The sequence below is a fragment of the Neofelis nebulosa genome, chromosome 10, assembly GCF_028018385.1.
Source record: "Neofelis nebulosa isolate mNeoNeb1 chromosome 10, mNeoNeb1.pri, whole genome shotgun sequence".
Lineage (NCBI taxonomy): Eukaryota > Metazoa > Chordata > Mammalia > Carnivora > Felidae > Neofelis > Neofelis nebulosa.
This window is the reverse complement of record NC_080791.1, coordinates 115,529,531-115,551,734: the sequence shown is the minus strand read 5'-3', so window position 1 is coordinate 115,551,734 and position 22,204 is coordinate 115,529,531. Positions and strand designations below refer to the sequence as shown.

Here is a 22,204-nt window from a genome sequence, read left to right as displayed (position 1 = left end):
AGATGCTCAAGGCAGCCGTAACCACCGGACAGAAAAAGCTGATGATTTCCAGAACAAGGTCCATGATTCCTAGAGAGCCCCATCTACAGGATGGAAATTCTCACCAGATTCTGAAATCTAACCTGAGGACGAAGAACCCCAGGTACACAGCAGGGAAGGGTCAGGGCGGCCTCAGCCTCTGTCTCAGAATCTGGGGAGAGGAAGCATGCCCCCCTCCACCCCCGCAGGGCGGCCCTCCCTTCACTAGGCCCAGGAGTCTGCAGCCGCAGCTCAGGGCGGCCACCAGACCACAGAGAAATGCCTCTGATAAACTCCCGGGGGAAAGGCTTCCAGCATGGCAGCAGGAGCTGGCACACTCGCCAGGGAAACCGGTGGTAATTGTTCAAAATAACCACATAAAACCTCTGGCAATGGCCCTAAAGATAGGCAGCAAGTGAACAAAGATGTATTTGAGAACATCTATGAAAATGTAGACGGTAAGGTAAACCTGTGCCATAGCAACCAAGAGTACGCCCTCCCTCTCCTTCCCTCTCCCCACCAGGTCCTAAGGAGCAGACTTTTCCGGAGCACCCAGGCACAGGGTTCCCTTTACCTGGCACTCAGCCGGAGGGAGGAGGAGGAGGAGGACTTCTTTTTTTTTTTTTTTAAATTTTTTTTTTAACGTTTATTTATTTTTGAGACAGAGAGAGACAGAGCATGAACGGGGGAGGGGCAGAGAGAGAGGGAGACACAGAATCGGAAGCAGGCTCCAGGCTCCGAGCCATCAGCCCAGAGCCTGACGCGGGGCTCGAACTCACAGACCGTGAGATCGTGACCTGGCTGAAGTCGGACGCTTAACCGACTGCGCCACCCAGGCGCCCCTAGGACTTCATGGCCTCTTATCCGGCCCAGCTGCCTGAGGCTGAGCCCCAGTAGGGTCAAGTGGGAGACTGGGGCTCCCTTCTTCTGCCCAGCTCCCAATTATGGAACAGAAGCTCTTCCTGGGGCTTGAAGCACTGGGAACATGGGCCCCCGATTGTCCTTGCTTTGGGTCATGAGATAGAGGCTCTCCATGCCAGGAGAGGCAAGCTGCTTTCCCTCCACTGAGCACTCAGCTCCTAGATGGCTGGTGGGGGAGGGGGTCCCTCAGATAGAAGCCGACCTTTGTTCCCACCTGCAGCTCCAGGGAACAGGCTCAAAATCTAGCTGAGGAAGAGGAGCAAGCCATAAACAGACACTAAACATTAAACAAGCAAATAGCAGTCCTGGAAGGTGGGGGCTGGTACCCAGGGCTACCACCACATACTGTCTGAACTGCACTGGTTCCAACAGACACTGAGGAGGTGAGCAAAGAAACGTGACAATATGGCCCACACTCCAGAGAGAGAGTAGGTAGCAGGGATTGCGTGTGACAGAATCAAATATTGGCTTTAACAGGAAAAGACTCAAAACAGCCCTTACGAATATCACAGAGCTAAAGGAAAGATGCTTAAGGAGGTGAAGAAAGGTGCAAGGCAACATTATACAAAACAGAGAACACCAATGAAAAGGTATAAGTTATTTTTCTAAAAATGTGAAAAATCAGTAGCTGAAAAGGGCAGTAACTGAAGTTTAAAAATCCAACACAAACAGACGTCTGGTCTGTGGTGACGAAAAGACCCTGGAGGTTTTCTTGAGGTTTTCACTCTGGGCTTCACAACAGGAAATAAGATGCAGAAACTGGAAACCAAGATCTCGCCTTGGCTGTTTCAGAAATCGCAGCCACAGCCCCCAAACTGGAGGCACAGGTGAGAAGAGGGGCTCACTTACCAGAACCCCCCAAGGTACTGACTCCCGGGGGGACTGAGGACCAAGTCGAGGGAGTAAAACTCCTACAGCTCCAGGGGGCTGAGAAAACCACATTCTCAGAGTGAAGAGTACAGAAAAGCCCCTGATGCTTCTGGCGGGGAAGAGAACATGAACATGTTGAAATATGCCCAGAGTATTCTGTCCTCCTTAGCAGAGACCTGGCCTCAGGAAGAGCCTAACCAACATGGAGAAGGGACATACCCCTCCAAGCCCCGCTGCTCCTTCCCACCTACGCGGGGAAAGAAAGGTCACAGGCGGGGGCAGGCTCCTAAAAAACTGAGACCTGGTCACGGGGGCGGCATGGGGGGTGGGATGCCTCCCCCACAGCAAGCATGGGCGTCCTGGACACTGGAGCTGAGCACTGGGAAGCCGACAGCCTTGTCGGGGACGTGCACCGATGGGAATCCTTGTACCCGCGGCTGTGAGATAGAACCGTGCAGCCAGTAGGGAAAACGCTATGGCAGAGTTCTTCAGATAATGAAACAGAATCCACTACTGGGCACTGAATGAATGAAACACTCATTACTAATAGTAGCCAAGTAGCGGAGACAGTTTAAATGTCCAGCAAATTACTACTGGATGCAAAATGTGGTATATCCATATGACAGAGTATTACTTGGCCATCAAAAGGAAAGAAGTAGTGATAGATGCTAAAACAAAATTCAGCTTCAAAACATTATTTGAAGTGGAAGAAGGCATTCAGAGGACCACACATTACACAAAGCCATACACATGACACCCCAGACGAGGAAAATCAAGAGAGATGCCAAAGAGATCAGTGAATGCCAGGAGCTGGGAGAGGAGGAAACCAGGAAGGACTGAATGATCCATATGGGATTCGGTTTCTGTGTTACAAAAATGTTCTGTGATTAACTAGGAGTAATGTTTGCACAACAAGAATGTACAAGAAGCCACTAAATGATACCGTAAAATGGATAAAGCAGCAAGTTCTGTTATGCATTTTACATGAATAAAAATACAAGGGGCGCCTGGGTGGCTCAGTCGGTTAAGCGTCCGACTTCGGCTCAGGTCTTGATCTCGCAGTCTGTGAGTTCGAGCCCTGCGACAGGCTCTGGGCTGACAGCTCAGAGCCTGGAGCCTGCTTCGGATTCTGTCTCCCTCGCTCTCTGCCCCCCCCCCCCTCATGCTCTGTCTCTCTCTCCTTCAAAAATAAATAAAAACATTCAAAAAAATTTAAATCAGGTAATATAGAATACGAGTTACATAACTTATAGTAACAGAAAGTAAAGACGAGGTAAACACAGCCCTTCGTCCCACCATGCTCTGGTGGAAACTGACACTCAGTAGCTGGCCGACTTCCTTAGTGCCCGCCAGTTTCACCCACATGCAAAACAGGAAAGAGAAACTTCTGAGAAATTAAATGTACCCTGGAGAAGGAGGGGCCCTAAGCACCCTATCAGGGTCCAGACCACACCTGCTCCCTCTCTGCATCAGAAACTCATTTCCCAACGCTTATTCACCTGGGACGGCTGCTCATTCCAAAGCTGGAGATGTTAAAGGACAATAAGGTGGACATCCTGGAGGGGCCCCAGAGCTCAGCTCCCATGGCCACCACTGTGATCAATATCCAGACTGAGACATCTGTGCCCGACCACATCGTCTGGTCCCTGTTCAACACAATCTTCATGAACTGGTGCTGCCTGGGCTTCGTGGCCTTTGCCTACTCCGTGAAGGTGGGTGTGTGTGTTGGGGGGGTTCTCCCAGAAAGTGCAGGTGAGCCTGCGGAGGTCCGCCTGCCCCGAGGATGTGGTGGCGGGGGGGATGGGGAGTCCATGCGTGGTAGCAGGGAGGCTGCAGGAGGGGCCCGGGGATGGCCAGGAGTGGCCTTTGTCCCCAGTTCCCAAGGACATCCCTCAGACTGAGATGTGGCTCCAGGGCTCTCCCAGAAAGAACAAAGGAACTCACCGGAAGCCGCTTCTCAGTGGGAGAGGCCAGTGACTGGACCTACGCAGAGGGAGGGGGCGCCCTGGGGTCTCCAGGAGAGGCTGAGAGTCTGAAGAAGGAGCTGGAGGCCCCAGGAGGGACGGGACCCAAGGGCCACTGTCCTGCTCAGGCTCCGGGAAAGGGTGGGGGGTGGGTCCCCGACCGGGGTGAAGGGCATGTGGAGGCTGCTGTGGACGGGGACCAGCCTGGCTGTCGCCAGAACCCGCTCCTGATCCCACTCTCCATCTCCTCTCCCCAGTCTAGGGACAGGAAGATGGTGGGTGACGTGATCGGGGCCCAGACCTATGCCTCCACCGCCAAGTGCCTGAACATCTGGGCCCTGGTCCTGGGCATCCTTCTGACCATTGGATTCATTGTTCTTCTGGTGATTGCCTACATGACGGCCTACAATATCATTTTAAGGGTTATGCAGAATAGCAGAGGCCACCACTAGCTGCTCATGGCAGGAGACACCAGTCCTCCAGCATCCATTGTGGCTGTGCTTCCCATGCTTCCTGGGCTGTTGTGTTGGGCCCGTCCCTCAGCACCCACCCCTGTACCCTGTGCTTAAGCAGACTTCCCTGACCACAACTGAACGCAATAAAGTACCCTTGTGTGTGACGGTGCGGTGATGTCCCCTGGGTGGGGGGCCCTGCCGGGAGTTGCCAGCCTGCCCCTGAGACCGAGCCCACCGCCCCCCTTGCCCAGCTGTGCAGCTCTGGCTGGGGCAGGGCATGTCCTCAGCTGGTGCTGGTTTCTGGCCTCCTGCTGGGAACAACAGCTGCACCGGGGTCCTAGGATAGGGGACCCTGGCGCGAGGAGGTCCCGTGTGCAGAGCACCCTTGGGCCTGAGGGTGAGGGTCCCTCCCCAGGTGTGTGGCAGGGTGGTGCTGGAGAGAACGTGAACGGGCAGGTCGGGCCCTCTGCGATGGCCGTGGGGTTTGGCACCTGTGGGCGCAGCGGACGGAGCCGCGGGCTCCCAGCCCCTCCTGGGAGTTCTAGACTTCGCTGCGCTCGGCAAGCCCCCCAGCTCTGTCTTTGCTCCTCTGGGGCTGGGAGTGGGGACAGAGCTCTCCACCGTGGGCTGACTGCAGAAGCCAATCATCAGACCCGGCGAGGAGGCCCCGATGGACAGGAAGCCTGAGGGGAAGGACTCACTCCCTCGACCCAAACGGAACCGGCCCTGCAGGGGGAGCGACTGCCCGGTGCCCCAGGAAGGGTCTCCCAGCCGCTGGGGCCCCAGGCCTTGGTGTGAGCTTTTGCCAGAGCCCAGGCTGCACCTGGGGACCCGGAGGCCATCCTCAGCCCTGCAGGAAGAGCTTGCCCCAGGCAGGCATTCCTGTCCCAGGCCCCAGAGGGACTGGGTGGGGTCACACTATGGTGGCCAAGCCCCCAGGCCCTGCACAGCCACCCCGGAGAGGCTGGTGAGTCCCGGTGGCCACAGGCGGGTGTCAGGGAGGGAGCCCCTCGTCTCCGTGCGCTTCGCCCGCTGGGACAGCCAGGCTCGCCTGGGTTCCTGCAGTGGGGCCAGGTCAGTTCCTGCGGCTCCCCTCCCGTTGACATCTGCAGCTCTTCACACTGGGTTCCCGGTTCAGTCCCCGCACAAGGTCCACACCCCTGGTGTCCACCTGTGCACACCCTGTCCCTGGGCGGGACTCTGGTTGGGGTGCCCTGGGTGGGCCGTGAAGCACGCAGGGGTCCCAGGGGTGTGAGTGGCAGTGGGACGGCCCCAGGCAGGTGGGGGGTGGAGAGGGGACGCTGGTGGATCCGGCCCTCTGGGTCCCGGAAGGGCTTGCTCCAGATGGCCCAGGGGCCAGCCAGCCAGGGTCAGGGGAAGGGCCGACCACGTGCCCCAGGCCCTCATTCCCCAGCCGGATGGGCTGCGTGGGTCTCACATTCCCAGATCAGGCAGCTCTCAAAAAGGACAGTCATATTGGGCATAACCCGATCTGAGCTGCAGTGACCTGGGTCTACGGTCCTGCTAGACAGGTGACCCTGTCTTGTAGCCAACAAACACTCTTGATGTCCAGCTTTTGCAAATCACAGGTGAGGGCCGAGGCATCACACAGTAAGGTCCTGGGTACTGACTGTGGGCTTGCAGGGGCCCAGCGCTGCACAGCCCTGGTCCTCAGAGCCCCCCTCCAGCTCTGGCACTGACCTGGCCAAGGCGTCCTGGGTCTCCTGGAGGTAGGCGGTGCTTGGGTAGGGGTGGGCAGTGGGAGGTGGGGGTGGTGTCAGCTGGCCAGCTGGTGGGGTAGAGGGAGATGGGCGGGGCCGCGCAGGTGGGAGGCATCCCAAGTTTTTCCAAAGAGCACTTGGGAGGGAATATTCTCTTCCGGCTTTGCGTGGACTGATCCCAGGAGGGAGACAGACTGGCAGGACTCCTGAGATGCCCTGTTCAGTCCTGACGGGGGATGAGGTAGGGAGGACAGATGTGCTCCCAGAAGCTCCCGGCCACGAACCCCTGGGTCCCTTGGTGGAGGAGCCACGCATGTGGACAGTGAGGCCTTCCATGCCGGGAGCCGATCCATCCAGCCTTCCTGGTGGCACAGCCCGGGTGGCCGGCGGAAGGGCAACGCACAGCGACCCTGCGAATGGGAAGCTACTGGTATCCCTCCTCTTACTCATCATGGCCATCCCCGTGGTCCAATTGGCACTGATGATTCAAAAGAAACCCATGGGGGCAAACTCGGGGATATTTTCTGGGGATGACCCCCAGGACAAAAAAGAAACCTTATATCCAGCCGGTGCCACCCCCGCCTGCCCGTCCCCTACCTAAAGGAAGGATAGCCCCATATGTTTCCCAGCCAGGGAGGGGGGCACACGGGTTCGAAAGCCCCACTCCGGCAACAAAGCAATGTCTCTATGGGTACGAGTTACTCCAACCCCTAGGCCCACTTGGCCCCCAGGAGGCATTCCAGATGGTAACTGGACCTGGTGGGTTGAGGTACAGAATGGTTCATTAGTTCCCAGGTATACATTGTCTCTCTGGGAGCGCATAAGGCATGGGTTCCCAGCCCTCTTGGCTCCCTCCAGGCACCCCAGACCAAAGCGAATACTTTTGTTCCTTCTACCGCAAACAGTTCAAAGGAACAATTAAGAAGTCATGTCCCTGTAAACGTTCCACTCGAGGTGTTGAGAGCTAGATGACCTTTCATGAAAATAGCAAAGCAAAGGCTTTATAGACTATAAATAAACGTGGATACATAATGAAAATAATATGAAGAAATTAATCGATAAGCAAAGGCCAGGAGGGAACGTTACAGGAAAATAACCCTGAGGTTCCTTGATGGGCGATTACACAAAGGAACAAGTTTTTAGAATTAGGTAAAGCCGAGAAGCGTAGGTGATGCACGCTACAAGGAAATTGCTAACAAATATAACGCCAGGTTTGCCACAGTAAAGCGGCCAGTCGGACACACTGCTGTCGTGTCCATTTGTTATTTTCGCCGATGCCATTCATCCTTCGGGAACCCCTGGACCTGCTGGGGCTGGACTCCGGCACCTTCCAGAAGGCTTGGGTCTGGTGTGGGGGAATGAAGGTAAGCCCTGATGGGTTTTTTTCCTTCCTCCCTTCCTGCCTTCCTTCCTCTCTTCCTTCCTGCCTTCCTTTCTTCCTCCCTTTCTGCCTTCCTGCCTTTTTTCCTTCCTTCTTTCCTGCCTTTGTTCCATCCTTCCTTCCTTCCTCCTTTCCTTCCTTTCTTCCTTCCTTCCTTCCTTCCTTATCCTTCCTTCCTCCCTTCCTGTCTTTCTGCCTTCCTGCCTTCCTGCCTGCCTTCTTTCCTTCCTCCTTTCCTGCCTTCCTTCCTTCCTTCCTCCCTCCCTGCCTGTCTTCCTTCTTTCTTTCCTGCTTTCCTTCCATCCTTCCTTCCTCCCTTCCTGCCTGCCTTCCTTCCTACCTTCCTTCATGCTTTCCCTCCTTCCTTCCTGCCTTCCTTCCTTCCTTTCTTCCTGCCTTCCTTCCTACCTTCCTGCCTTCCTTCCTTCCTTCTTTCCTGCCTTTCTTCCTTCCTCCCTTCCTACCTTCCTTCCTCCCTTCCTGCCTTCTTTCCTCCATTCCTCCTTCCTTCCTTCCTTCCTTCTTTCTTGCCTGCCTTTCTTCCTTCCTTCCTTCCTCCCTTCTTGCCTTCCTGCCTGCCTGCCTTCTTTCCTTCCTTCTTTCCTCCCTTCCTGCCTTCCTTCCTCCCTTCCTGCCTTCCTTCCTCCTTTCCTTCCTTCCTTCCTCCATTCCTTCCCTCCTACCTTCCTTCCTTCGTTTCTGCCTGCCTTCCTTCCTTCCTTCCTTCCCTCCTCCTTTCCTTCCTGCCTGCCTGCCTTCCTGCCTTCCTGCTTGCCTTCCTGCCTTCCTGCCTTCCTGCCTGCCTTCCTTCCTCCCTTCCTGCCTGCCTTCCTTCCTCCCTTCCTGCCTGCCTTCCTTCCTTCCTTCCTTCCTTCCTGCCTTCTTTCTTGCCTGCCTTTCTTCCTTCCTTCCTTACTCCCTTCTTGCCTTCCTGCCTGCCTGCCTTCTTTCCTTCCTTCTTTCCTCCCTTCCTGCCTTCCTTCCTCCCTTCCTGCCTTCCTTCCTCCTTTCCTTCCTTCCTTCCTCCATTCCTTCCCTCCTACCTTCCTTCCTTCGTTTCTGCCTTCCTTCCTTCCTTCCTTCCTTCCTTCCTTCCTTCCCTCCTCCTTTCCTTCCTTCCTGCCTGCCTTCCTGCCTTCCTGCTTGCCTTCCTGCCTTCCTGCCTTCCTGCCTGCCTTCCTTCCTCCCTTCCTGCCTTCCTTCCTTCCTTCCTTCCTTCCTTCCTTCCTCCCTTCTATGTAATAATGCAAGTGCCTGACTCAATCATTTATTGCAGAGGTGCCCATTTCGAAGATGGCTGTCTCCAGTGAACACACTGAGAGCTCACAAACCACATGATGTGCATGGCCAGCTGCGACACATCTTGACTGGTTCTGATAATGGACTATTTGGGCCGCTTGTCTTTTCTTTTCCTGTGCTTTAACTTCCTGGGGTTCAGTTTTGGCAGCTCACATGCACTCTCTTCTTCTCCCTCTTCCCTTCCCCCTCTACATCGCCCTCCCTCCAACCCACACCCCGAACTTGTTTTGTGGCCACACCTGTGCTGTGTGATTTCCAGGCCTAATATTTTTAAAGTTTTTCAGAGTTTCCTGAGAGTCATAGCTGGAGGGTTTCTTGCAATCCTAGGAACCACCAGGGCGGGTCCAGGCACAACACTGGTTGTTAAAAAGCTGAGACCCAACAAAGCAGGTAGACGGTGGGGAGAGCCCAGGGCTGAGGGAAAGTCTCCAAGGCCCCACCCCCCCCCACACACCCCTCAATAGGGAAGTGGGATAGCAGCTGACCCGGCCTGACTTGAGTGCCAGGACAGGAAGCTCCCCCTACCTCCTCAGCGTCAAGCCCTGCCCTCGTGTAACCTGACACTCTGTCCCTCATCCACCCTCCTGGTACCCAGCCAGTTTACAACTTTTGAAAGCTAGGAAATAGAAACTTTGGAGAAATCGAAACTGCCAGGGAAGGGAGGAGTCAGAGCACCCTTCAGCATCCGGACCGCAGCCGCTCATCTCAGATGGTAAACCCCAAAAATCTTGCCTCTCTGGTAACTGCCTAAAAGAACCCAAGTTGAAAGTTTTTCACAGAGTGAGAGCATTTACCGAGATGAATGTTATCTGAGTGACCCCTCTGTATGCCAGGGCAAACATATCTACACTTACTGCCCTTCTCTTGAAGCCAAGGCCCCTAACCCTAACCCTCACCCACACCCTGACCCTCACCCCTAACCCTGACCCTGACCCTGACCCTGACCCTGACCCTAACCCATTCCCATGCTCTAGATGGCATAGACCTTCCTGTTTTTGAACCTCTCGTGTATGTGGGGTTTCTAAACATACAAAATTAAATTTTATTTTCTCCTGTTAATCGTTCTCATGTCAACTTAGCCAAAATAGTTTTTGAAGGGTAGAGGGAAGTTTTTCCACCCTGATGCTGAGTGTCTGCCCCACAGAAGCTTCTGCCTTCTCCAAAGGGTCCCAGGGGAGAGAATGTTGGGAGCTCCGGCACATGCGGGGATGCAAAGGGCCTCTCTGATCTGGAACGTTCCACTGTGTCCTCTAATGCATTGGTACTGGGCCCACTCAGAGCTCTGACTTGGTGATCTTATACAACTCTGCTTACGTGGGCGGGTCTGCCACCAGGTCAGCTGATGTCCACGTCCGCACCTGGCTGGCCCCACCACAAAGGTTCTCACACAGAAGGCCAATGATGCCAAAATCATTGTCAGAGGGAAGGGAGGTGGGGGGTACAGGCTTCCACTTATGGAATGAATGAGTCACGAGGATGAAAAGCACAGGATAGAGGATACAGTCAATGACGTTGTCATATGTTGTGTGGTGACAGATGGCAGCTACACTCGTGCTGAGCCCAGCATAATGGACAGGCTTGTGGAATCACTATGTTGTACACCTGAAACCAGTTAACATTGTGTGTCAACAATCCTTCAATTTAAAAAAAATCAATCAGTATAATACTCCATATTAAAAGAATGAAGAAAAAACACCATGTGATCATCTCAGTTCCTGCAGAAAAAGTATTTGACAAAATCCAACAACCTTTCCTGATAACACACACACACACGCACACACACACACACACACACACACCTAGAAATAGAAGGGAAATTCGTCAACCTGATAAAGGACACCTATGGACAACTCACAGCTGATGTTACACTCCATGATGAAAGACTGAAAGCTTTCCCCCTAAGATCCAGAACGAGGCGATAATGTGTGCTCACTCCACGTGCAGCCGACATTGGACTAAAGGTTCCAATCAGGGCAACAAGGCAAGAAAATGAAAAGTGGGGGCATCCAGATTGAAAAGGAAAAACTAAAACTATCTCTACATGCAGATGACATGACCTTATAATAGACAATCTTAACAAAATCACTAAAAAAATTGAAGAGATTAGCAAAATTGCAGGGGACAAAAGCAACACATGCAAATCACCAACAACGAGCAACCCTATGATGTAACCAAGGAAACAGTTCCATTTACAACAGCATCATAACCATAAGATGCTTGGTAAGAAATTTACCCACAGACTTGCAAGACTGGTGTGCTGGAAGCTACCGATGATTGCTGAGAGGAATTAAAGAAGCATAAATAAACAAAAGCCAACCCACGTGCGCACCCCTGAATTCTTGATATGGTTAATATGGCAATACTGCCCAAATTTGTCTACAGTTTTGATGTACTCACCATCAAAATTCCCACTGCATTCTTTGTTGTTCTTTTTTTTTCTTTCTTTCCAGAAATGGTCAAGTGGATCCTAAAATTCACATGGAATCATCAGGCCAAGACAATCTGGACAAATCAGAACAAAGTTGGAGGCCTGCACTTGGTGATTTCAAAACTTCCTATGAAGCCGTAGTAATCCAGACAGTGTGGCACTGGCGTGAGGACAGACATACAGGCCAACGGAATAGAATTTAGAGTCTAGTAACAACCCTGAACTTTATGGTCAACTGACATTCAACAAGGGGGCCAATACCTTTCCAAAATGGCGCTAGGCAGCTGACATCCACGCGGAAAGGAACGGAGATGGAACTTTATCTTGCGAAGTATACAAACATTAACTCAAAATGTTTCAAAGACCCAATATAAGAGCTAAAACTACAAAACGGTTACACAGACAAAACGGTTCGATTAGGCAACGGGCTTCTTAAACATGAGACAAGCAACAAACAAAAACGGATAAATCGCACGTCGTCAGTGAATTAAAACGTTTGTGCCTCAGAGGACTCTCTCAAGAAAGTGAGAAGGCGACCAGAAAACTAGGAGAGAATTCTTGCAATTCCCATATCCGATAAGGGACCGGTGTTCAGAATGTAAGATAACTGTTACAATTCAACCAGGAGACAAACAGCCTGATGAGTAAAAGGACAAAGACTTGACCAGACGTTCTGCAGGCCCATGAACGACCCCCAAGCAGGTGAGAAGGGTTCTCATGGCAGCACTCACCAAGGACACGCGCCAGACCACAAGGACACAGCACTGACAGTCAATGGAGCGGCTCTAACTTGTGTACGGTACCCCCACGTGTTGGTGAGGATAGGAGAAGTAGAAGCTGTCATACATTCTGTGGAAACAGTCTGGCAGCTCCTCAGAAAGTTCTGACATGACTCAGTCCTTCCACGCCTGGGAATGCACTGAAGGGCAGAAAAACGTGTTCACACAAAACTTGCACACAAGTGTTTCCAACAGCATTATTCTTAAGAACCAAAAATGTCTGTAAATTGATGACTGAAGAAGCAAATACATGGTACCCTTACCATATAATACCTGTCACCTATCAGAAGGAAGGCAGTTCTGATTTGTGTGGCCACGTGGGTGAGCACTGAAAGCATGAGCTCAGTGAGATAAGGCCAACGAGAAGGCCACGGCCTGTAGGCTTACAGGCCTACACGGAATGCATGACAGAAGGGAAATCCAACCACACAGAAGGCGGAGACGCCCTTCTAGGAAGTAAGGTTCAGCAGATGTGGGCACTGCATCATGGGTACCTGGTTTCCTTTGCCACGGGGAAAACACTCAGGGCCATGTGGTTGTGAGAGCCGCACAGACCGAGAAATATGAAAAGCCACGTAAATTGTGCACTTTTGACGGGTAAAATGGGAAACTTTTGTGTTATGCAAATTTTACCTGATTAAAAATTAAATTATATACCCTTTAAATTAAATAAATGAAAGTAAATGGGGCACCTGGGCGGCTCAGTCGGTTAAGCATCCGACTTCAGCTCAGGTCATGATCTCATGGTTCGTGGGTTTGAGCCCCATGTGGTGCTCTGTGCTGACAGCTCGGAGCACAGAGCAGCTTCGGATTCTGTGTCTCCCTCTCTCTCTACCCCTCTCCTGCTCACATTTTGTGTCTCTCTGTCTCAAAAATAAACAAACATTAAAAAATTTTTTAAATGAACAAATGAGGGTCAAAATACATATGATTAGGCAGAACACATCCCTTGGTAAGCTGTCAGCACGTTTTACCTTCGTGCAGGAGAGGGGACGTCTTTAGCAGCCACGGGGTGGAAAGGGACACACAGGTGAGCTACTGCCCGCCGTCTCTGCTCCACAAGCAGGGGCAGCGTGTGGGTGGCTCCGAATGACCTCGGTGGGGGTTGCATCCCACAGACACCGGCGAGGGCAGCGTATCAGGGCTCAGACTGGTGGCACCCCGCTGGGGCCTGCAGCCATCCGTCCCAGCCCCTCACTGCCCTCGCCCCACACGGGGCCCCGGGGCCAGCTTCTCTCCCTCTCTGCCCTCTGACTGCCCATGTGCACATGGGCTCGCTTAGTGGGGACAGCCTTGAGGGCACTGGAGCCACACAGGGCCCTCGACAGGCAGGGTTCAACGCAGGTGTGGGTTCCAGGGGACATCAGACGTGGTAAGTGCAGGGAGCAGCTGACACACGGGGAGGGGACCCAGGGAGGGGCCCCAGTGCCCGAGACCCAGACTTGAGGCTGGTCTGGGGGCCTGGACGCCACGGGGCCTCCAGGGTGAAGGCAAGAGCTCCTGGCAGGCCAGGGCCCGGCCATCGGCACCCACAGCGCGCGGGCCAGGACCACAGGTAGTGAGAGAGCAACTTGACCCTTTACTCTTAGAAAGAGCGGTGTCCTGGCGACAAAGCTGACCTGAGTCTGTCCTGAGAAGGGGAGCATGGGCCTGACAGTGATAGAAGAATGACCGGGACTTCCTACCATGACCCCCTAGACAACACCTATGTGACATGATGGGGCAGGAGGGAGGGAGGAAGGGTGGGGCGCTCAGGAATGCTGGCCCTGTGCTCCCAGCAGGTGCCAAATGGCTCGGATCCTCCTTTCTCCCACCACAGCTGGCTCCTGGTTTCCAGCACCCTTGGGAGATGCCAGAGGCTCCCTCCAGGGCAGGCGACACAGGCTGCTGGGTCCTGACCTGCCAGCGCCCCCACCCCCCCACGCCCTGCCGCCCCACCGCTGGAACGTGGACTTCAGAGCCAGGAAAAGTCAACAGAGTCCAGACAGAGAGGAGGCCTGTGACTGCTGAGGTGTGGGCTTTGGGGCTTCGGGGGCTCTCTCTGGGGGCTGCAGTGTGGAGTCCGTATGGGAGCCTGCAGCAGGCTTGGGGCTGGGGTGGGGGCAGGGTGGGGAGATTCACATCGGAGGAAAAGCCCCCAGGGCCCACACACACCCCTGACAGAGGCTGTGGTAGGGGAGCGGAGACAGGACCCAGGACCCGACGTGAGAGCCGGGGACAGGAAGCCCCCCTGAGACCACAGCCCTTCCTCCCGCCCCGCCCTGGTGTAACTTGACACCCAGTGCTAGGCCACGCCCTCCTAGTGCCCAACCAATTCCCAATTCCCCAAACACCGTGAAAAAGAAATCTTTGAAGAAATCGAAACTACCCGGGAGGGGAGAGCCCTAAGCAGCCCCAAGCATCCGGACCGCAGCATCTCCGTCTCGCACCATGAACTGCAATGCTCAGCCCTTCCTTCCTGGCACCCACACTGGTGTCCCCCCAAGTTATGAGATACTCAAGGAGGAGCATGAGGTGGCGGTACTCGGGAGGCCCCAGAGCCCAGCTCCCATGGCCACCACCGTGATCAACATCCAGACTGAGACGTCCGTGCCCGACCACATCGTCTGGTCCCTGTTCAACACAATCTTCATGAACTGGTGCTGCCTGGGCTTCGTGGCCTTTGCCTACTCCGTGAAGGTGGGTGTGTGTGTTGGGGGGGTTCTCCCAGAAAGTGCAGGTGAGCCTGCGGAGGTCCGCCTGCCCCGAGGATGTGGTGGCGGGGGGGGATGGGGAGTCCATGCGTGGTAGCAGGGAGGCTGCAGGAGGGGCCCGGGGATGGCCAGGAGTGGCCTTTGTCCCCAGTTCCCAAGGACATCCCTCAGACTGAGATGTGGCTCCAGGGCTCTCCCAGAAAGAACAAAGGAACTCACCGGAAGCCGCTTCTCAGTGGGAGAGGCCAGTGACTGGACCTACGCAGAGGGAGGGGGCGCCCTGGGGTCTCCAGGAGAGGCTGAGAGTCTGAAGAAGGAGCTGGAGGCCCCAGGAGGGACGGGACCCAAGGGCCACTGTCCTGCTCAGGCTCCGGGAAAGGGTGGGGGGTGGGTCCCCGACCGGGGTGAAGGGCATGTGGAGGCTGCTGTGGACGGGGACCAGCCTGGCTGTCGCCAGAACCCGCTCCTGATCCCACTCTCCATCTCCTCTCCCCAGTCTAGGGACCGGAAGATGGTGGGTGACGTGATCGGGGCCCAGACCTATGCCTCCACCGCCAAGTGCCTGAACATCTGGGCCCTGGTCTTGGGCCTCCTTCTCACCCTTACGTTCATCATTCTTTTCTTCACTGGCTCACTGGTGGTTTTCCAAGCAATTTCAGAAATGATGAAAGGTTATGGAGGGTACTAGCAGTCGTCCATGGCCTGAGGCCGTCACTCCTGTCACAGCATTTTGTGTACACGTCAGTCTACAACTGAATTCAATAAAGCGTGTGTGTGTGTGTGTGTGTGTGTGTGTGGGTGTGGGTGCTGTGTTTGTACCTGGGAGGGGCCCCTTTGAGACTGTTCAGCCTGCCCGTAGGCCCATGTGCCTCACTGCCCCCCTGCACCCAGCCCTGTGTCCTTTGTGTGGTCCCAGACACATCCTCAGGCCTTGCAGGCATCTGGCTTCAGGCTGGGGGCAACTAATAGACAATAGTTGTATGTAGGGGCCCCTACTTCCCAGAGGTCTGAGCCCTAAGCAAAATGGGTTCATTTGTGGCAAGGTGGCACCGAGGCCAGAACGTTCTTAGCTTCCAGGAATGCACTGGCTGGGGAGAGTCGCAGGGCACTTGATAAAGGGAGTCCACAGTCCACTTCTGGAGCTGCAGCCCCAGCCGGCCGTGCCCTCGCCCTGACTGGAAGTCAGCTCCCTAACCTCCTCTGTCATGGCCTCCACATGGTGGGCAATGTGCATGGCCCAGTGCCCACCCAGCCCACACCAGCTGGACAAGTGAGGTGGAACTGGGGTGGTGATAGCCTCCCCTTTCCTCCCTTGTACATCCAGACCCCCGCTGGGGCTCACCCACACCTCTGTCCCTGCTCCCACAGTGTCCTAACTCGAGGATGCACCAGGCCGGTTGGGGTACCCTGGGTGGAGGAGGGCACCTGGGCAGATCTGCCCCTCTGGGGTGGGTAAAGACTTGCTTCGGCCGGCAAGGGGTAGGCCCAAAATCCCTGCCCAAAGGGCAGGGCAACTGCGACCTTCCCTGACCCCAGCGCCCGGAAAGGGATCCAAGGCCTTGGCCAGGAGCTGCCCAGACCCTCTTGTGCCATGAGCACATCTGTCCTTCCTACCCTCATCCCCCCTCAGGACTGAATCTGGGCACTTCAGGAGTCCTGGGCACCTCAGGAGCCCTGGCCGTCCAGCTTCCTCCTGAGGTCACTCCATGCAAAGCCAGAAGAGAATATTCCCTCCCAGGTGCTCTGTGGAAACACTTGGGATGCGTACCCCACCAGCCGGCCCCGCCACCCCCACCCCTACCCCTCACCTCCCAGCACAGCCCAACATGGGGTAGGGCCCCTCAAGTTGTTCTCTCGCCGCCTGTGGTCCTGGCCCGCGCGCTGTGGGTGCCGATGGCCGGGCCCTGGCCTGCCAGGAGCTCTTGCCTTCACCCTGGAGGCCCCGTGGCGTCCAGGCCCCCAGACCAGCCTCAAGTCTGGGTCTCGGGCACTGGGGCCCCTCCCTGGGTCCCCTCCCCGTGTGTCAGCTGCTCCCTGCACTTACCACGTCTGATGTCCCCTGGAACCCACACCTGCGTTGAACCCTGCCTGTCGAGGGCCCTGTGTGGCTCCAGTGCCCTCAAGGCTGTCCCCACTAAGCGAGCCCATGTGCACATGGGCAGTCAGAGGGCAGAGAGGGAGAGAAGCTGGCCCCGGGGCCCCGTGTGGGGCGAGGGCAGTGAGGGGCTGGGACGGATGGCTGCAGGCCCCAGCGGGGTGCCACCAGTCTGAGCCCTGATACGCTGCCCTCGCCGGTGTCTGTGGGATGCAACCCCCACCGAGGTCATTCGGAGCCACCCACACGCTGCCCCTGCTTGTGGAGCAGAGACGGCGGGCAGTAGCTCACCTGTGTGTCCCTTTCCACCCCGTGGCTGCTAAAGACGTCCCCTCTCCTGCACGAAGGTAAAACGTGCTGACAGCTTGCCAATCTGTTTTCAGAATGATGGCTTTCGTGGTACATAATTTATGTGACTGATAATTACAAGATTTAATCTTAGTTGTGGAGCCCCTCTCCTACAGGACATCTCTCAGGCTACCGAGCCTGGATTTCATCCTGAAAGTGACATGTAACCTGTGTGCCCAGTTGTGCATCCACATCCACAGACCTCTATCCAAGCCCCTGGTCCCACCTTCCCTTCTGTCTCCTGCCGCCCCTGGAGCACTGGGACACTTTTTCCATGTCTATTCTACGGGCGTCCACTTCCCACACCCACAGGGTGGCCAGTGCCTGCCTGCAGCTGTGCTCCCAGGAAGAATTCCCTTCCCATGGATCCTCAGGACACCCTTGAGCGAGGGGGTATGTAGAGCATTAGACCGCAGGACACCCTGGATGGGTATGGGTACAAGCCCCAGCTCTGTCCAGATCTCTGCTCACACTGAGCTGACCCCTGGAGCACCAGGCTGGGAAATCGTCCTTTTCCATCATCTGGTTCGCAGGGGCTCTCCCCGCAGCCCTGGTGGGAGCAGAGGGACAGGCGAGCACAGCAGTGGTGGGTGACACGGTGGTGCAAACTGCCCGTTTGATCTGGAACGTTCCACCTCCACCCTCTCACGCATCCCTGCTGACTTGGCGGGCCGAGACAGCCCTGCTCTGCTCGTGGTAGGCAGGTCTGCCACCTGGTGGCCCGTGTCCGTCTTTAGAGATCTGGGCAGGTCACTGTCCACACACCCCAGCCCTGAGGACGACTGGGTCTACATCTGGCACAGCAGCTGACGCGGGGCTCCCGCCGGGCCGGTCTGCAGCACTCCACTGTCTCTGCCGAGGTCCTGGGTCTGGGGGTCAGACTGGTGAATGAAATGGGGCTCTGGTGGGGGCCAGCACCGCTGCACCCGTTAGGTTCGAGGGTGGCACTGATTTCTGCTGCCCTTCGGGATGAGACACTGTTCTTTATTTGTCTCCCGGTGGTGGTGGTGGAGTGGGGGGTGCAATTGCAGACGTCTCCACCTGGCTGGCCCCACCACCACGGCTCTGACCCTGAGGGCCACTGATCCAATGTGAGGATGAGCCAACCACCCTTTCTTTCTTTTCTGGTAACTCGTCTGAAGAGTGGAAACTGCCTCCCCCCTGGGGAGTTCCAGGGGCCCCCCTGAGAGTTTGATTTGGGCCTGGAGCCCCTGATTCTTTGGACCCGATGTGCCCGACCTGAAAAAGAGGCCAGGATGAGGCTTTGGCTGTTGAGATACTTACCTGGGCCCTGAGTCCAACAGTATTTAAGAAGTGCGAGTCTCATGTCTTCAGGGTCCGGTACAAAGAACCCAGCCTGTGCTGCCGTGCGGACGCTCTGAGGGATGTGGTTTGGCCCAGGGCCCTCGGGTGGCAGCATCCTTCCCCCGGGGTTCCACGCTCTTTCAGTCCCTGGATCTGTTCTGAGACCAGCTCACAGTGCAGGCTCAGGGACCTGCTTTCCCATCCCAGCCTCCTTGGCTGGAAGAAGCTGAGGAGCATCGTTTGCCTGTCCTCATGGCCACCGGGCCATCCCAGCAGGCAGTTATTAAGCCCACTTGACCTTCACATCCTACCATCATTGCTGTTTCCCTGTCAGCCATGTCCCACCGTCCACAGCACTGAGTGACACGGCTGGCCCTCACCCTCCATCTGTGACAGCGGTGTCCTACCGTCCTGCCTGGCAGAGCCATATGGTGGCTTCTCCAGCTTCACCTGCTCTGTCCTGGGATTCAGGACGTAAGTCTGGGCAGGAGGGCAGGAAAGTGGGAGACCGGGAATGAACTGAGGAGGCTCCAGGGAACGTGGGGTGTGAGGCCCAGTAAGTGCAGGGACAAGCAGGAGAGCTCTGAGCAGGACAGGCAGGAACTGGAGGTCGGGATACAAATGCGCACAGCTGGCCAGGTTCCACCCGCTGTGGTCCCAAAGGCTGAGCCCCCTGTCCAGCTGGGCAGGGGCCTGGGGCATGTGGCCGGCCCTTCCCCTGACCCTGGCTGGCTGGCCCCTGGGCCATCTGGAGCAAGCCCTTCCGGGACCCAGAGGGCCGGATCCACCAGCGTCCCCTCTCCACCCCCCACCTGCCTGGGGCCGTCCCACTGCCACTCACACCCCTGGGACCCCTGCGTGCTTCACGGCCCACCCAGGGCACCCCAACCAGAGTCCCGCCCAGGGACAGGGTGTGCACAGGTGGACACCAGGGGTGTGGACCTTGTGCGGGGACTGAACCGGGAACCCAGTGTGAAGAGCTGCAGATGTCAACGGGAGGGGAGCCGCAGGGACTGACCTGGCCCCACTGCAGGAACCCAGGCGAGCCTGGCTGTCCCAGCGGGCGAAGCGCACGGAGACGAGGGGCTCCCTCCCTGACACCCGCCTGTGGCCACCGGGACTCACCAGCCTCTCCGGGGTGGCTGTGCAGGGCCTGGGGGCTTGGCCACCATAGTGTGACCCCACCCAGTCCCTCTGGGGCCTGGGACAGGAATGCCTGCCTGGGGCAAGCTCTTCCTGCAGGGCTGAGGATGGCCTCCGGGTCCCCAGGTGCAGCCTGGGCTCTGGCAAAAGCTCACACCAAGGCCTGGGGCCCCAGCGGCTGGGAGACCCTTCCTGGGGCACCGGGCAGTCGCTCCCCCTGCAGGGCCGGTTCCGTTTGGGTCGAGGGAGTGAGTCCTTCCCCTCAGGCTTCCTGTCCATCGGGGCCTCCTCGCCGGGTCTGATGATTGGCTTCTGCAGTCAGCCCACGGTGGAGAGCTCTGTCCCCACTCCCAGCCCCAGAGGAGCAAAGACAGAGCTGGGGGGCTTGCCGAGCGCAGCGAAGTCTAGAACTCCCAGGAGGGGCTGGGAGCCCGCGGCTCCGTCCGCTGCGCCCACAGGTGCCAAACCCCACGGCCATCGCAGAGGGCCCGACCTGCCCGTTCACGTTCTCTCCAGCACCACCCTGCCACACACCTGGGGAGGGACCCTCACCCTCAGGCCCAAGGGTGCTCTGCACACGGGACCTCCTCGCGCCAGGGTCCCCTATCCTAGGACCCCGGTGCAGCTGTTGTTCCCAGCAGGAGGCCAGAAACCAGCACCAGCTGAGGACATGCCCTGCCCCAGCCAGAGCTGCACAGCTGGGCAAGGGGGGCGGTGGGCTCGGTCTCAGGGGCAGGCTGGCAACTCCCGGCAGGGCCCCCCACCCAGGGGACATCACCGCACCGTCACACACAAGGGTACTTTATTGCGTTCAGTTGTGGTCAGGGAAGTCTGCTTAGGCACAGGGTACAGGGGTGGGTGCTGAGGGACGGGCCCAACACAACAGCCCAGGAAGCATGGGAAGCACAGCCACAATGGATGCTGGAGGACTGGTGTCTCCTGCCATGAGCAGCTAGTGGTAGCCTCTCTGTTGCCTCAGAGTATGAAATGTGTTTACTGAAAACACCAGTGCGCCAGTGAAGAAAAGAATGATGAATATAAGGGTCAGAATGATGCCCAGGACCAGGGCCCAGATGTTCAGGCACTTGGCGGTGGAGGAATAGGCCCGGGCCCCGATCAGGTCACCCACCATCTTCCGGTCCCTAGACTGGGGAGAGGAGATGGAGGGGGATCAGGGGCGGGTCCTGGCGAGAGCCAGGCTGGTCCCCGTCCACAGCAGCCTCCACATGCCCTTCGCCCCGGTCGGGGACCCACCCCCCTTTCCCAGAGCCTGAGCAGGACAGTGGCCCTTGAGTCCCGTCCCTCCTGGGGCCTCTAGCTCCTTCTTCAGACTCTCGGCCTCTCCTGGAGACCCCAGGGCGCCCCCTCCCTCTGCATAGGTCCAGTCACTGGCCTCACACCCCATCAGGGCCGAACAGCCTTCGACTACCTCGTGTCCATTCTGGACCAGACTTGAGTTCGGAGTCCAAAGTGTGGAGGATGTAATTTGCCTAATTATTCTGGGAAGGAGACCTTCTTGGGGAGGGTGGGGACATAGGGTGACCCTGCCATTCCCATGCCCTCCCATGCCCTCCCATGCGGCCTCACCCTGTTCTCTCCCTGGGAATAGTCACACACACACGCTCACACACACAGGGGCTCCCAGCACACCAGGTACCCTCGGGGCAGACGGACCTCCGCAAGCTCACCTGCACTTTCTGGGAGAACCCCCCCCAACACACACACCCACCTTCACGGAGTAGGCAAAGGCCACGAAGCCCAGGCAGCACCAGTTCATGTAGACTGTGTTGAACAGGGACCAGACGATGTGGTCGGGCACGGACGTCTCAGTCTGGATGTTGATTACGGTGGTGGCCATGGGAGCTGGGCCTTGGGATGCCCCCATTACAGGAAGATCATGCTCCTCCTTGATCATGTTTAAGTTGGGGAAATGCCTTGTGGGCACCAGGGAAGAGGGACAGGAAGTGCTATTGGGATGCCAGAGCCTTGGCCTTTTGTAGGGTGAGGCCCGGATGTGGGTGGTCCCTGCCAGAGCTCAGCCCCATATCAGGGTCCCTCTCCCTGTCTCAACTCAGTACTTCCGCTTTCTCAGAAGTTTCTTTTTCCTGGTGTTTTGTAACTGGGTGACTTGGTCGGGCACTAGGGACCTGGACGGAGCACTGGGTGTCAGGTTACACCAGGGCGGGGCAGGAGGAAGGGCTGTGGTCTCAGGGGGGCTTCCTGTCCCAGGTTCTCACGTCGAGTCCTGTCTCTGCTCCCCTGCCACATCCTCTGTCGGGTGTGTAGGCCCTGAGGACTTTTCCTCGGATGTGAGTCTCCCCCCCACTCCCCCCACCCCAGCCCCAAGCCTGCTGCAGGCGGCCATATGGACTCCGCACTCCAGCACCCAGAGAGAGCCCCCGAAGCCCACACCTCAGCAGCCTCCAGCATCTCCCAAGAGTCCCGGAAACCAGGAGCCAGCTGTGGTGGGAGAAAGGAGGATCCGGGCCACTTGGCAGCTGCTGGGAGCACAGGGCCAGCATTCCTGAGCGCCCCACCCTTCCTCCCTCCCTCCTGCCCCATCATGTCACCTGAGGCCCAGGATCTTAAGGGGAAGATGTAAGGGTTAAATTGTAGTGCAGGGCGAACGTGTAGCTTGAGAGATAACAGCTTTGTGTTGACACTGAAGGTTAAGAGATAACAGCCTTGCTTTACTCTTGTAAATTAGGCTTCACCAATTAAGGAAACAAAAGTTCAAAGAAAAGAGCTTCAGAAGCAGGGTCAAGGAGATCCACTGGTTGCAAC

The 22,204-nt window shown here is 56.6% G+C and overlaps 3 protein-coding genes and 1 long non-coding RNA gene across 5 annotated transcripts in view; 2 read left to right on the top strand and 2 right to left on the bottom strand.

The window, feature by feature from the left end:
* LOC131488404 (uncharacterized) overlaps positions 1-14,082 on the bottom strand; it is a 29,933-nt gene extending 15,851 nt beyond the window's left edge. Inside the window, exons 1-2 of one of the 2 annotated variants that reach the window (XR_009250196.1) lie at positions 12,811-14,082; positions 11,789-12,699 (exon numbers count right to left, since the gene is read on the bottom strand). This is a non-coding gene — a long non-coding RNA (uncharacterized LOC131488404). Of the gene's footprint in view, positions 1-11,361; positions 12,700-12,810 lie in introns of those variants that run through there. The other variant, XR_009250197.1, reaches the window with a different exon arrangement.
* On the top strand, positions 3,224-4,392 carry LOC131488403 (interferon-induced transmembrane protein 1-like). The gene is made up of 2 exons (XM_058690193.1): positions 3,224-3,521; positions 4,031-4,392. Exons 1-2 carry the CDS (start codon positions 3,339-3,341, stop codon positions 4,223-4,225), a joined length of 378 nt encoding a protein of 125 aa, XP_058546176.1. The 5' UTR covers positions 3,224-3,338; the 3' UTR covers positions 4,226-4,392.
* A 79-nt stretch (positions 14,083-14,161) lies between the features above and the next one.
* On the top strand, positions 14,162-15,314 carry LOC131488401 (interferon-induced transmembrane protein 3-like). The gene is made up of 2 exons (XM_058690191.1): positions 14,162-14,515; positions 15,026-15,314. The coding sequence occupies exons 1-2, from the start codon at positions 14,267-14,269 to the stop codon at positions 15,215-15,217; spliced, it is 441 nt and encodes a 146-aa protein (XP_058546174.1). The 5' UTR covers positions 14,162-14,266; the 3' UTR covers positions 15,218-15,314.
* Positions 15,315-20,205: 4,891 nt separating this feature from the next.
* LOC131488402 (interferon-induced transmembrane protein 1-like) lies at positions 20,206-21,568 on the bottom strand. Its single transcript, XM_058690192.1, has 2 exons — positions 21,150-21,568; positions 20,206-20,567 (listed from the first exon to the last, which is right to left on the bottom strand). The coding sequence occupies exons 1-2, from the start codon at positions 21,333-21,335 to the stop codon at positions 20,373-20,375; spliced, it is 381 nt and encodes a 126-aa protein (XP_058546175.1). The 5' UTR covers positions 21,336-21,568; the 3' UTR covers positions 20,206-20,372.
* Positions 21,569-22,204: the final 636 nt, after the last annotated feature.

What these genes read in the sequence shown, in the direction of transcription:
- LOC131488403 (XM_058690193.1), top strand. Translation starts at nt 3,339, where the DNA reads ATGTTAAAGGACAATAAGGTGGACATCCTGGAGGGGCCCCAGAGCTCA. An exon ending in CCTTTGCCTACTCCGTGAAG is followed by an intron (nt 3,522 to 4,030) that starts GTGGGTGTGTGT and finishes TCCTCTCCCCAG; the next exon opens with TCTAGGGACAGGAAGATGGT.
- LOC131488401 (XM_058690191.1), top strand. Translation starts at nt 14,267, where the DNA reads ATGAACTGCAATGCTCAGCCCTTCCTTCCTGGCACCCACACTGGTGTC. An exon ending in CCTTTGCCTACTCCGTGAAG is followed by an intron (nt 14,516 to 15,025) that starts GTGGGTGTGTGT and finishes TCCTCTCCCCAG; the next exon opens with TCTAGGGACCGGAAGATGGT.
- LOC131488402 (XM_058690192.1), bottom strand. Translation starts at nt 21,335, where the DNA reads ATGATCAAGGAGGAGCATGATCTTCCTGTAATGGGGGCATCCCAAGGC. An exon ending in CCTTTGCCTACTCCGTGAAG is followed by an intron (nt 20,568 to 21,149) that starts GTGGGTGTGTGT and finishes TCCTCTCCCCAG; the next exon opens with TCTAGGGACCGGAAGATGGT.